Source organism: Tachypleus tridentatus, chromosome 8 (assembly GCF_004210375.1).
Source record: "Tachypleus tridentatus isolate NWPU-2018 chromosome 8, ASM421037v1, whole genome shotgun sequence".
Classification (NCBI taxonomy): domain Eukaryota; kingdom Metazoa; phylum Arthropoda; class Merostomata; order Xiphosura; family Limulidae; genus Tachypleus; species Tachypleus tridentatus.
In genome coordinates, this window is record NC_134832.1 from 73,445,467 (window position 1) to 73,460,641 (window position 15,175).

General features: G+C 28.8%; 1 protein-coding gene across 4 annotated transcripts in view; it reads left to right on the forward strand.

Annotated features, from left to right (window-relative positions):
• LOC143222672 (phosphoribosyl pyrophosphate synthase-associated protein 2) overlaps nucleotides 1-12,051 on the forward strand; it is a 41,224-nt gene extending 29,173 nt beyond the window's left edge. For 2 of the 4 annotated variants that reach the window (XM_076449488.1, XM_076449490.1), the window contains exons 8-11: nucleotides 109-150; nucleotides 6,254-6,324; nucleotides 7,349-7,495; nucleotides 10,477-12,051. In XM_076449488.1, the coding sequence (XP_076305603.1) occupies nucleotides 109-150; nucleotides 6,254-6,324; nucleotides 7,349-7,495; nucleotides 10,477-10,635 (419 nt within the window). In that variant the 3' untranslated portion in view covers nucleotides 10,636-12,051. The remainder of the gene's footprint in view (nucleotides 1-108; nucleotides 151-6,253; nucleotides 6,325-7,348; nucleotides 7,496-10,476) is intronic. The other 2 variants (XM_076449489.1, XM_076449491.1) reach the window with 1 other exon arrangement.
• The last annotated feature ends 3,124 nt before the right edge of the window (nucleotides 12,052-15,175 follow it).

Genomic DNA, 15,175 nt, shown 5'->3' on the forward strand with positions numbered 1-15,175 from the left:
TAAATACTGTAAGCATGATTTGAGCTAAATATACTCTACTGGCTGGGGTTGGACCAGTAGTCATGTAATTTTAGTCATGAGGCTGATCTTTTTTCAAACTTTCTGCAGGCCAGCCTTGTAAAAAGGACTGTGATGGCAGCAGAATGGTTGGTATGTGGTGAAGTATTTTTCTGTCTGCAGCACAGCACTTTCTTTCCTCTGTATACTGTACTGTCTTGCTTTCTGGCTTTCAGATAGCATGTTAACTACAGTTTCTGGTTAATGTAGACAAATTTCTTATATGGGATTTATCATTATTTTAAATTTATTCACAAGTCATGTTGCATAATTTGTTTTTATTCACAAAATGAATTTAAAAAAATCACTCTAGAGTCTTGGTAGTTTGATAGCTAATTTTATTTTTCAGAATTTATAAATTTAATTATATAGAAAAACATACTCCTGTGCTGAGATTCACTTCTTTATGAACCTTTAACTTAATTTTGTAGTTATTATTTATGATGTTACTTTAAATACTACATTGTCATGAAAAATTACAAATATAAATCAAATATTTAAAAACTTGTTGAAAGACTGCACATGAATACTCTGAAGGTAAGTTCTCTTATTTTTGGGTGAATTATTGTGAAAGCAAGATGGTATGGTAATTTATGGTACTTTGAAATTATGCTTATTCACCCACATTGTAGAGAGCCATAACTTTTCCAAAGTGTTGTGATATGTTTATGCACTTCTTGTAAACAGTTAGAACTCTGTCATTTTGTAAAAGTTACACAAAATTTTGTAACTGTCTTTACAACATTATAGATATTATTTGGTTGTAATGGTTTCTTAATTTCCACTATATTTCTCATGGTCAGATGAAACTAAACCCACATGGGTATATTGCAGATGCTCAGGGAAAACAAATGGATTAACAAATATTTAGTTTTTAGAAGTGCTTTAATGACATTCAGTAGAAATTAACATGTATAAATATATCAGTCTGTTACAAGTACTTAGAGAAGTGAACACATTGGTATAAATAATCCTTTTTACAGATGTATAACTTATACTTAAGGAAGATTGACATGTAGGGTGGTGTTTACTAACTGCTTTCCCTCTAGTATCTCCCTTAAGTTAAGAAAAGTACAAATATCTCTTAGTTTTGCTTAAATTTAACAGTGACCAGTTAATCCCAACATTTCATTGGTAAAGAGTGGCCTAACAGTTTGTGATAGGTAATACTAAGTAGTTACCTTCTATTTCATCAATACAAAATTAGGAAAGTCCAATTCAAATAGCTCTCGATTAGCTTTGCGTAAAATTTCCAAAACAAACTTGTTCAATATCAGTTGTTCTTTACAAAATATTATGTCATCAATAAATGATTCTATCTACCTGCTTTGATTAAGTATAGTCTTTTATTTGTTTATGTATTAGAACTAATAAAATATATAAATTGTGAAACTATTAACTGGGAAGTGCAAGAAATGTTTGTATTGTCATAAATTCATGAGGAACAAATGCAGAACTTAGTTTGTCATTCATATTAATTTTATAGTTCTTTTACACATGATTAATAGTGTTAATTAAATAATTGATGGTATTGTTCTATATGACTGTCTGGTGGCTGATCTATTTCCCAAACTTTCCTCTTCTAACTTCTTGCTCGGTTAAACTTGCCTAATGCATGATGCTTTTTTATTCTTTTAGTTTCTCATTTAGGTTTACTATACAATAAATTTTAATTCCTTTGTTAATTATTTACTAAATAATAAAGCAGGATATTAGGATTAATTTATAGTGATAAATTTCTAAATTATTGCATTTAAATGTTTTTATTTGTATATCAACTTTAAAAAAATGTGTAAAAGAATTAGTGTTTGTCACTTTAATAATAATTAGTTTTGAGTGTTTTGCATTAAATATTGTTTAACATGCTTGTTTAGCTAATTATATTTACCATATGAATTGTGCATTGAAAAGTAATAATTTAATGAATTGTTAAAATGAACATTTTTCTTACATTACTGTTTATCTTATTATTTTAAGAAAAGGTTTAGTTGACATAAATCTTTTACGTTTTTAATTAATAATTGTCACATGTTCCAGTATTTATATTATCTGGCTTTAATTCTAGTGAATTTTAGTATTTTTCAAATAAAATAAAATTAGTGATTTGATTCACCATTTGATTATATCTGAGTATAAAGGTATTAAGTCTTAGCTAATGGGAAGTGTCTTATTCAATAACAATAGTTTGTTGAGGCAAAATTTAATATTCTGCATGAAACTAAATATATTGCAAGTTTTAAAGTTTTGTCTGTATACCTACTGTTTATTTTTAGTTTTATATTTATTAGTGCACATATTCCATTAACATTTCTTTAACTTTTGAAATTGCTTGGAAGTACTTGTTAAACTATGATTTTTCATTTTGTGTCAGTAAACTTTGAAAATATTGGAGTCTCTAATGATTTGAAACATTAAAATCAATAACTTAAGGGAATAAGAAACTATCATATTTATTTAAGTGACTCTTAACACTTCATATTAATAATGAAATTCAAATCTAAAGGTGTATACATGTTAATTAAGGTTTTTTCTTTGTTTACTAGCATGCAAAAATGTTTTTTCATTATGTTTTTAGAACACATTACACATACTTCTGTATGATATATAATGCTCCACTGAAAGGAAGTAAAACAAAATAAAGATATACTTGTAGATAAAGGACAAGACTGAAATTAGGATCAGTGAATAATTTATATCATACTGTATGTAAAGTTAACTGGATGTTGTAAAATCTGTAATGACAGAAAAACAAAAGTTTACCTATATTGATATTTCAAGAAAAACTAATCATTAATATAAAGAATGTGAATGGATTTAACAGTAAAATTAGACTCCGTGTGAACTTGTTTGTGCTAAAGTTAAAATGTTTTTCTCATTTTAATGTTTAAACAGTCTCTTCTGTTGGCTATCTAGCTTTAAAAGATAAAACTTTTTAAACAAAATCTGATCCTTTTTGTGTGGGAAGTGAAACTGATTTGAGGTAAAAACACTAAAAATTAAACCAAAAATGATTTAGATACTGAAAGGTTGTTTTTGATTAATAATAATAATAATGCAAAAAAAAAAAAAAGATGGTACTTGTTGGAAAAGTGAACTTTCTCTTGATTTCATGTTCATAGCATATTATTGATCCTAATTTATATATGTTACAATTGGATGTTTTGATACCATAAATACATAGTAAAGAAAAATCCACATTAGTTATAATGTTCTAGAGTTTTGTTTAGGGAAACGTATATTCTAATTTTCTAAGCTAATGCTACATTCTGAAAATCCTATTTTTAATGTTTATAAATGTTGAAATAAACATTTGAATTGCTAAATGTTATTCTGAAATTGTTCAAGAAAGACTGAAATTTTTTCTTCTGTATTCAGTTATTTCAGTTTTCCTTAAAATTGGTTTATTATCTAATTTTTGTCCCTAATCACAAATTTTACACACTTAAAATTCTTAGGTTTACTATAGTATATTAAACCTATTTAGTTTTTGAAATAGAATGTGGCATATGTATATCAACATTATCTCTATAAACTTGTTAAAGCAATATATTTTGTTTTTAAAAGAAAAGTACCATGCTATAATAGATGAGTACTGTACACTCAATGTTTAAATAAATACCACTTCACAGTGAAACTATTGTTGAAAACTGCAGGCACTTCAGTTAACAAGGCAGGTGCACTATAAAAACACAAGTTATGAAATTGTTCTTTTCAAGCCAAAGAAATTGAAGTATAATAACTAGATTATGATTGAATCATAAATGACTAAACTGGAGCATTCCAGTCTTTGTAATTAAAATTATGCTGTTCTGAATGTGTGTGTGTGTGTGTGTGTGTGTGTTGCAATATCTGAGTAGTTTTGTAAAATCAGACTGTAGTGGTATTTCTTTTTACTATTATCATCATCAATGGAACTAATCTCAGGTTATGTTAGAACACTCAGCATAATGAGACTTGCTTTAAAGTCTTGTTCAAAGTACAACATGCTAGTTTTTGTACTTGAATTAGAGAGCTTTGAACTGGAACTGGTTAGTTTACAAATGATAGTGAGCTTAAAGTCATCAGTAAAGTTGTATACAGCATATACTGATGACTAGAAATTTATCCATAAATAAATAATTAAAAAAAAAAAACAAATTTAGTTTTCTACATTGTGTATAATCTTCTTGTTGTGGAAACAACTAACAAGAGTTTACGCTTTACTTTTCATACATAAATAATAAGAAGCTACACTATAGTTGTATTGAACTGCTGCAATTTATTTATATTTTTGTAAGTCTAAAAGCATCTTATTCATTCTAAAGTAAATGTAATAAACACAAGATATTAAAACGTATGTTTCCTGTATCAGGAATGAGACTGTTTTTCTCTAGTAAATAGTAAGGTTCTTGGTAAAACCAGTTAGTCTGTGTCCAGTCTAATGGCTGTGTTCTCTATTCAAGCCACTTAAGGCTTCTTGAGTTTGTCACAACATGATTCTTCTATATCTGTTCTTCAGGATTTAGTACAAGTCCATTTGGTGGTACAAGCACATTTATATACATTATTTCAATAACACATTGAAACTGATACTTTAAAAGCATCTAACATTCAAGAGTTGAAATTCAAAATTGTCTGGTACTTTATTTATTGTAGAATCTGATCTTTACATCTTTTATCTGGTACTTTAAACAAAGAAGTGAAGTAAGAGGTCATTCAGAAATGATTTCATGATGCAGTTAGGAAAGTGAGGTTATGTTTGAGAGACCTCTTTAACAACTTTAAAATTATAACATCAAATATGTCCAGAGATATGTTTGCATTTTGTTTTGTTAAAATATATAAAAAGTTTGAAAAATAAATCATTCAGTAAGTGGATGTGGAAAACTGAAGTTGTGTACTGCATTGATTATAAGAGTTAAGAATTAAGTTTTTTTTTTTTTTGTGTTTGCAAGGTGTTAATGTTGAAAAAACCTGAAATTCAGTATTACTGAAATAATACAGATTAAGGTCTGTAGGTGGAAAATGAGAAATACTACAGTAATTATTCTTGCATTTTACCAAGCTCCTTTATAGTTGAATGTGTAGATTTAATATTTTTCAAGATAATGATGTTAGAAGATTGGATTTGATGGTTTATGGTTATATCACATTGCCATAAGAAAAAGAATTATGCTTTGCACTTTGTTGCTGAAAAACCTTATAAGGATAACAGTTGTATTCTACTAGTTGATTGAAATATCTCAAATTTGCAATGGATACTGTTACCTTGCTACATTTCCTCTTGTCCATTAGTTCAAATTCAAACAGCCACCACAGGTAGCATTGGCATTACTTTGCATGAATATCTAAAACAAAACTTGATATTTTATGTCAAATGAAAAAAAAAATTATTTTGAGGTCTTTATTAAAATGTTTATGCACCTGTAATTTATCTTTGCTTTGCTGACCAGTGCACAAGTTTTAAATAATAACTCTCTAAACTTGTATGTTTTAATCACAGTTGGTTCCTAATTATGGTATAAATCATCATCATTGTGGTTAATTGTATAGTGTAGATCAGTGATTCCCAATATCCCAGGAGGACCAGCAAATTTTGATTCCTAAATTTCATGATTGTTGTTGGACAATATTAACTTTTTAAATATAATTTTGTATTATAAAACAGTATACTTCAGTAGATACAACTTAAAACGTTTTTCAACAAGCTGAAATCTCCCTTTTGACTGCAGTTTGAAATCACTTGTTTAGATCACAGCAGTTCAAGAACCAGCAGCTATAGATGAGTTTTCGATGGATTGAAAATTGTTTCTTTAAAACTTCAGAAAATCCAAATGCAAAAAAATTATTAAACAACAAACTGTTTATAGTTTCTTCAAATATGACAGACATTGTTAAATACAAATATTTCCTGTTAAAGATTCCATGAAGAATAATGATGCATAGTTCACTGAAGCACTTTTATGAAACAACTTGTTTATATTTGCATAAGAAATGGCTTGGAATATGTGATTACTAGCTTAATTCAACTCTCATCACTAATATATTTTGGCTACAGTGTGGTGTTGCATATATCCTAAGTAAATTATTGTTCTTGTTGAAGTTAGAAATAATTTCTAGTGTATTCTTTCTTAGCTGCTATTAGTTTAATGTATTATTGAGATACATTGAGATGATTTAAGATTGAAAACATATTTTAGTGTTTTTTATTGTGCAGTTCCTGCAGCAAAGGAAAAACCCCCAATCAATGTTGTTGGAGATGTAGGTGGACGAATTGCAATCATGGTGGTGAGTTTTGTAGACTGCAAGTGAAATTGTTATGGCTTCTAGTCTTTTTGTTTCTGTTAACTGTGTGAAAAATGTTTTTCTTGTTTTGGTATCTTTGGAAAAACATAGTACAATATTAAAATATTGTCTGATTGTCTTCCTCTGTTGGCAGTGTTATTTTGTACAATTCTTTTTTTCATTAGAACATTCACAGTTGTGTGCTCTTCCTTTATTTTGTCTTAAAATATGGCACTATGTCCAATACCAGTTTAAGGAATTAATTGTCAAAGATAAGAGAGACACTTTCTCATCTACATTTCTTTTATGTTTCCATTAATCCAAATATAATTTGCTGTAAAGATACTTTACAATATCATTCACAAAGTAAAGCAGGCATATTTTAGATCTGTACCTCTTTTACAATTGAACAGTGCTAGAGGTAAAAGAAATGGAGCTGGGAAACTAAAGACACTGTCTGTGTGTGTAAATATTATGATATTTTATGCACCACATTAAATAATGGGTACTATTTGTTCAAACTTAACCTTTAAAGTTTTTGTTATTGTAAACAACTCTTATGCAGAAACTGAAATTTTCTGAAATTAAACCAGGGGAAAATTAATTCCAGTACACATTAAATATTGTAGTTTACATTCTTAAACTAAGTAGTAAGTGATAGTTATCTCACAATATCAAGCAACATAAGGCTTTGATTTTTTAGTGAAAATGGACATCTGTTAGCTTGCTTTATAAAATGTAATTTATACTGGTGATCATATTTCTGCTCCTGTAAACTTACATTAAAATATTTTATTGTGGTGTTTTCTTTCAAGCAGTTTAAACTTCAGAATTATGTTGAAAATGTAGTTCTGTCTCCAGCAGCACTTATTGTTCCTATTTATTTCTTAAAATCACAAATAGGGAACAGTGGATATCTTATGTGGTGCATATATACATAGAGCAAAAAGTGTATTTGTAGAGAATGTTGAATTTATTTTTATAACATATTTTGAAATGGTAGACTTTCGTTTTTTTATTATTTAAGGATGACTTGATAGATGATGTGGAGTCTTTTGTGGCAGCAGCTGAATTGTTGAAAGAGCGTGGGGCTTATAAAATCTATGTACTTGCCACTCATGGCATTTTATCAAGTGAAGCCCCTCGCTTGATTGAAGACTCTGCTATTGATGAGGTGAGCTTTGACTTGCAAACATGTCACTACAATGCTATGTAAACTGATTTAAGTTTTACAGTGTGACTACTGTGTTTTAAATTCCTGAATAAGTGTATCTGCAAATTACAGATTAATAACTTTAAAATGTAATATTGATGTTTTTGAAAACTTGTACAGTGGAACCTCAACATTAAGAACCACCTTCCAACTGTGTGCAAAAGCAAGGTGCTCTTAATATCAAAAATGAGCCACACAAAGCTAGATTCCACATTGACCATACTAAATTTCTGAACTTTAACATTCCCTACTATTTTATTTGGTGTATGTAAGATGTGGATGTTCACAAGTTGTATGTTGCGAAGATGTAATGTTGTCAACAGGTCGCAGGAGTGAACTAGCTGTTTTTTCCTTTTATTATTGATCAAAGTTTCATAGTACTTCTCTCTGGAGTTTGAAGTGTTAAACATTTCACATTTATTTTTTGTTTATTTTACTGTTAACACCTGAAGTAGAAATCTTCTGAAAAATATAAAACAACAAATCACCACTTATATCACTAGACTTTGTGACACTTTGATACAGTAATCTCAAGAGCAACAAAGAAATAACCCAGCATGACCCTTGTTCTGAAAATACAGTGTGGAATTTACAATCTTGTGTACTATACAAAATTTACAGTAAGAATTACCCAGAGTAATAAGATTGCCATTTGAATCTATGAAAACGTTTATTACAGTTGGGGTTTGGAGCCAATCCTATGTGCCACAAATGTTTGAATGTTGGTAATCTTTCTGCTATGTTTTGAAATCATTGGTATAGTGTATGGGCATATAAAGATAACTGCCCTTTTTGTTGAGTACCCATGTAGATAACAAGACAGTAGATACTGCCCTTAACCCAGAATATTGAGATGTCCCTTAATTCTAGATTTATTTTGGTTACAAAAAGTAGAAAAGATAGTGACAGACAAGATTTGTCCTTAATGACACACAGCCTGTATTTTTTAGGAACCCATTGAACAAGATTTTTCTGTAATTTCCATTTGATATTTGTGAATATTTTTAACTTAAGAAATTTTTACTTTGTACCAACACAATATTTTCAGTGTTTTTGAAACCTGTGATATGCATCCATTTCTTGTAAAGAAGCATGCATGTACAAGTTAAAACAGATTCTTAAACATTACCTGTTTGTCCATAAACTTATAATAACAATACCTAAATATTGTGTTTAGTTAAAATTGGGTTTGTGTTCAGTCAGTAATATCTTTAGTGCATAATGTCCACTTGTGAAACTTTTATAATGTTGTGTTGTCACTGATTAATTACATTACCCTGTGATGCCATGATGTACAAGTTTCTTATACATTCCTTGTACTGGTACCAAGAGTTTAATAGAATGTAGTAACAACTAGTATTGTATCTTTTCATGAGTGAACTAGATATGTTCTAAGGGAGAAATCAAATTGTTGATTTGTGATTTTTGGTCATTTTACTCAAATTTCTGAACTGCATTTGTCAGTAGCATTTATTTCAGATACTGTTGTTATACTAATGCATTTAATATTATTCAAACAACTTGATTTTATAAGTAATAATAATAAAAAAAAAACTTTAATCAAAATTTAGGCTAGTTAGGTTTGAATTAACAAATAAATTCTAAATCTTGGAAACCAAACCAAAATTGCAAACTGAGTAAAAGTACTTACTATTGTAAGTTCAGAAAACAAAACCATATCATTGAATAAACAGTTGAGTTTTTTAACCATTTATCAGACAGACATGAAGGTTTAATGATATTCAAAAATATACTGCTTTTGCATTGAACATTTCTTTATTTGGACATTTTAAATTTTGCAAATTCCTCCCTTAGCTACAATTTGTAAATTCCAAAACCCTTGATTAAGAAATATTTGTAGCTATAACCATGGTATTTTTGTTAATTCTCAGTACTTTATACTTTTTTGTTTTGCTTTAATCTTAAAAATATCCCTGTTCTGCAATTGTCAATTTTGGTAAGTCTTAATTCAACATATTAATTAAATGGTGGAAAATAACCTTTGTGTATTTGAATACTTATTTTTAAAATTCAACTTTTCATAACCAATAATATTAATTATAAAAGATGAAGTCATTTCTATCAATAGGCTTATTACATATAAACGTTTTAAACTGTTAATTAAAGAGGGTATTTAAACAAATAGCATACTCAATAAAATATAATTTTATAGACCTAGATGTATCTTATTCTTTACTGCAACATAAACTCAAAATTAGGCTGAAAGGTCATATGCTAACATAATACAATTCAGTGTTAGCCATTAAAAAGTAAAAAAAAAAATGAAATTCCTCCAATTAAATGGAAAATCAAACCCAACATGTACATTCTGTTATGACAGTGTTTCATTAGACATATTTCTTCAAGTGTATAGTGAAATTGCTAATCATTGTCATTTATTAAAAGTGCACTTTTAATTATCTTAAAATATTGCAATATTTTTGACTCATCATGCTTATCCAGCATGTTAAGTTTAGTTTGACTTCTGTAAGTCACAAGATGGACTATTAACTTGAACCACAGTAGAATAGTAATTCTAGTTCTTTGAATGAAACAGGAAAATTGTTTTTGATAATAATGATGATAAATTGTTAAACCTATGCCTGTATGCCAAAATTGCTGCATGAACTGCTGTTTGCATTTGCACATTTTAAACTGTTTTCAATGAAAGTTCATTTTTGACAGCAATAACTTTTATTTCAGTCATTGACAACTGTTTTTGTTTTTCTAAAAATGGATAGGAATTCTTGTTATCAAGCAGAAAATTTGCTAAGCTTAATGCTTTTTATTTTTTCTACAGAAGAGTAGAACAGAACTTGTTCATTTTTAAGGAGTTTTATTGTTTTAACATATGTTATAGTATGTTTTTGATGGCTTTAAGGGTCTGTATACAAATCATATTTGTGGTGTAAAATATTTCATTTTATGTGTATATTTTTTAGGTTGTAGTAACTAACAGTATTCCTCATGAAGTGCAAAAAATGCAATGTCACAAGATCAAGACAGTGGATATCAGCATTCTTCTTGCTGAAGCCATTCGAAGAATTCATAATAAAGAGTCAATGTCCTATTTGTTTCGTAACGTGACCTTAGAAGATTAGAACACATTCTTTGATTTTTCAAAATTACTCTTAACTGCATTGGAATAAAAACCATTCTAAAGCTGTTATCAAAAAGGATTTGGAAATATTGAAGACCATTTGTAAGATAACATTTGTTAATAATGATTGTCTATATAAAGGTGTTGTAAGAAGTATCTATCTTTTAGAAGAAACTCTAAGCCAGTTTATCTGTTTTTAAAAAGAATACATAATGGTTTTTCTATCACTTTGTTACTACATTGAAGTAAGTTTTTTCATTTTGTCTTAACATAGGAAAGTTAAGTATAAAAAAACATACTTTTGAGTGAAACAAAATGTTTAAGAAATAAATGCAGCTTTTGAAAGGTCAAACAGTAAAATTAATGAAGTTAATGGCATGTGAAACAGGTATTTATTGCTGTTAACTGAAATTAAAATACATTTTAAGAATAGTTAAAATTCTACAGTTGTTTAGATGTCAGTTTGGTTTGAATGTGAAGAAGAGTATGTAACATAATTAGAACCTTAAGGTTATGAAAGTTTTTCTAATTGCTTTAGACTTTATGCTGTAGGTATTCATGGTGGAATTTTAGCTACAAAACTAATATTCTATAATCATCTTTTCTTTTCTGCTTTATATAGTTTTTTTTCTATGGGTACTAAGCATTTATTGAATGTTGGCATGCTATCCTTTAAGGATAAATTAAATAGTAAATACTATATTAAAATCATTTTGAATGATAGCTAATTTTGAAAGTTATTAAAAATGTGACTTTTTTTTTTATCAGAATAGATTCTTGTGGTACTATTTTACATGGATCCATTTAACTATCTAAATTATTCTAGATGTAATGCTTATTTAGACAATGAACTAAAAACCAGTAAGAATAGTCACATTTGAAATATATTTTATTTTAGAAAGCATGCTATATTATTTTAGCCACAAGGATATTTGTGCCATATTCAAAGATTTGAGGGGAAAATTGCTAAGTTTTAGAACTACTGATGTTTTTATTTTGTTCTATTAATCTATTTAACTACAAAATAATCTTCCCTAGTTCTAGATTGCCTTGTCATAACCATATATCAGTTGGCACCATATATTTTTGAATAATATCAAGACTTGTTTTTCTGCAGTAATATGGATATAAGTTTCTTTATATAATGACTGTTTGCTCTGTACATTGTAGGGTAGAAGCCATTTAAGCTAAGATTGTGTATTAAAATCTTAGCACTAGATTATAAGTAAAGTACAAATCAATTTGGTTGCTCAGTAAAATGCATAGTTTTGCCTAATTCTAAAGTTGGTAAAATTGGAATTTTTGTGTTAGTGAATATGTATACTTGATTAAAAAAAAAAAAAAGTAATAAAATGTTTACACTTATGTATCTAAGTGTTGTATTTGTAATAAAATGTTTTTAGCACTTGCAGAAGAACTTTAAGTGTTCTTAAACTTTTTTTTGTATAGTACAAATCCATAATTTTGCCTTAGAAATTAGAATATCAAAACTAAAGGTCTATATGATAGATATTTTTATGTTCACTCAGTTTCATAAAGTATCTTCCTCTTTCTTAAGAAGAGAGAAAAAGATAACTCATTGTATACTTTAAAATCTGAAGGGTAAAAATAAGTTAAGCCAATAAAACTATTCACCACAACTTTCTGGTATGCTTTTGTAAAATTTCTCACATTCTTTATCTCTTGGAATTGTTTTCAATATTTTAATTATTTCAGAGTAGTAGCTTCATAAATTTCAATGGCTACTAAATAATGCATCTTACCCATGGGATTAATTTAAGAGATGGATGAGAGAGGAAGATTGTGGTAATCAGTTGTCATACAGTTAATAACTTAAACAATCACCTAAGCTAATTAATAATTTGTTTTAATTATGACAATAATCTCTTATAGTCTGTTTCTGATGCTACTCTGCTGTCCTCTTTATGAGAAGAATAGATTCTTGTGGTACTATTTTATGTGGATCCATTTAACTATCTAAATTATTCTAGATGTAATGGTTATTACACAATACATAAAAATGTATGGGTTTTCTTGGTAGAAAAGTGTATATAATCCACTTCTCTGGGGTCTTCACCATTATGTTGTGACTGAATTGAATTATTCCAAGTAGCATATAAAGGTTTTGCTTACTTTTTTGCTAAGTTGGACAATGTGATATCAGTTAGACTTAGAAAGCTTCTAATGACTTTCTTTATTTCGTTTCTGGTTGCATTATATTTGTATTACTTGAGTTTATAATATGGCCTTTTATTTTACCTGGCATAACAGTCTGCAGATAGATCAGTATTGCTGTCTTGTATATCTTATGTTCCTGAAATATAACTTGATGTTTTTGTTTCCCTATTATATTGGAGTCCATGTTCACAAAGGAAATTGTAAATGTTTTTTTAATACCATTGGTTTTTAGGTTTGGTGTGTTACCAATATTATTTTGTAGTTCCTGCATACTGTTGTGACATTATGCTGTTTGTATGTCCTCTGTATATCATGAGAGATGTTTGATATAGGAAATATGGGTGAGTGGGTGTGTATATAATTTTTTCCTGCTTAGTTTTGGCATTTATCTTAATTTATTTTTACTGAGAGTATTCGTTGTATAGAAGGGTTGTAGTTATACATTTTTCCTTCCTTCCTTAGCAATTTCTGTATTACAAATTTTGTTCATTCTAGAAAGTAGGCAATGTGTTAACTGTCTTTAAATTGTTGTATTGGTTTAGTTTACAGTTCAACTATTTACCTGTGTCTGTGGATGGCCTGTAAATTTTTACAGTATACAAATTGTCTTGACATCTAGAAACTGTATTAACACAGCATACTTTTTAAACTCCTGTCACCTTCAATCATGTACTCAAAACAGCTGACCTAAAACTCAGGGTCTTGGTGAGATGTATTAATATTTGAGGGATATTTTCAGATGATTTGTTTTCCCAAAAAATGAAATATTCTCATTAATAGCAGCAAGTTCAATCAGGAAATAACAAGAATTGATTGCATGATGGAGGACAGGTTTCTTAAGTAACTTATCTTGGGTGGATGGAAAACTCTCAGCTGAGTTTTATTCCTTAATATTAGCCAATTTTTGTTTTTTCAGTGTTTAACTACCTCTTTGTTGTTCCTTCGATTTGTTTGGGCTTGAAGGCTTAACCTTAAAATATTTCATTGTCTTATTAACAACTATTGATATGGCCAAGTGGTTAAGGCGTTAGACTCGTAATCTAAGGGTCGCGTAATGCGAGCCACGTGAGTGCTATCTATGCTAGCCATCCCTAATTTAGTGGTGTAAGACTAGAGGGAAGGCAGCTAATCATCATTACTCACTGCTAACTCATAGGCTACTCTTTTGCCAACAAATAGTGGGATTGACCGAAAATTATAATGCAGCCATGGCTGAAAGGGGTGAGCATGTTTGGTGTGAAGGGGATTTGAACCCTCAGATTATGAGTCGTGTCTTAACTACCTGACCATGTTGAGCCACAAGATAAGAGAGTAAAATATTAATTATTTGGCAATTCTCTTTCAATTTTTCACAAGTATTTTTCTTAATAGAACTGTTTGAAAAATATATTTTCTCTCACGGCAATTACTAATTTGTATATCTTTTACAGTTTCTTTGAAAATTTACAAAGTATTGTTTAGTAAATAAATTATTGTGAATATTCATTACACTTTTATATAAAACATAATATATTTCAGAGCATAAAAAGTCATTACATATTATTGCTTATTTTTGGTGAAAAGCTACATGATGAGTTACTTGTACTCTATTTTATATCTTTGTAAAGCTTACTATCAGGGGGTATTTTTAAACACTGTACATAGGGTTAAAGTACTATTTAATTCAAATAGCATTTATATTTTATCATTTTGAATGAGCAGTAATGCAATGAGACATGCTTTGAACAAGATAGGTATCATCCTATTAATACACTCTATAGAAAAATTATAAAATTGTTGTTGCTGAAATAACTGCTGATTTCATCCTTTCATAGCTAGTTTAGAATGTTTCTGCTGTCAGGTATATTTAGGTATTTTTAAATTTTTATTTAGATATTCTGTAAGTCGTTATGACATTGTCATGTGATGCCAAAATGTTGTAAACATGGTAATTTTCCTCTTCAGGTAAAGCTAACATGCTTGTACCATTTTGGCCCTGTGTCCATGTTTGTTTATTTGGGTGGAACATTTAAAGGGGTGACACAGATATTTATACAAAGTGTTATGTGTTGGTGGTTTCTTCCCAATATATGCCAGAGATATATGTAGCTTAGGATTATGTTATACTTCCTGGAATCTTTTGTCTGGCTTGAAAGTGCAGTAAAATATAATTCTCGATTGTCTTTACCCTGTTCAGATGTGTGTAGAGATCTCTCCAGCACCAGCAAATAGTTTAAAGTTTATATACATAATGATGCAGAATCTTGCTTCTATATTTCAATTTTACCTTTGATGTTCGAATTCGAAATTATTCTATGTAGTACATTTTTATTGAGGATACTTTAAACTTACCTGTTTGACATCAGGGTACATGAATACTATAG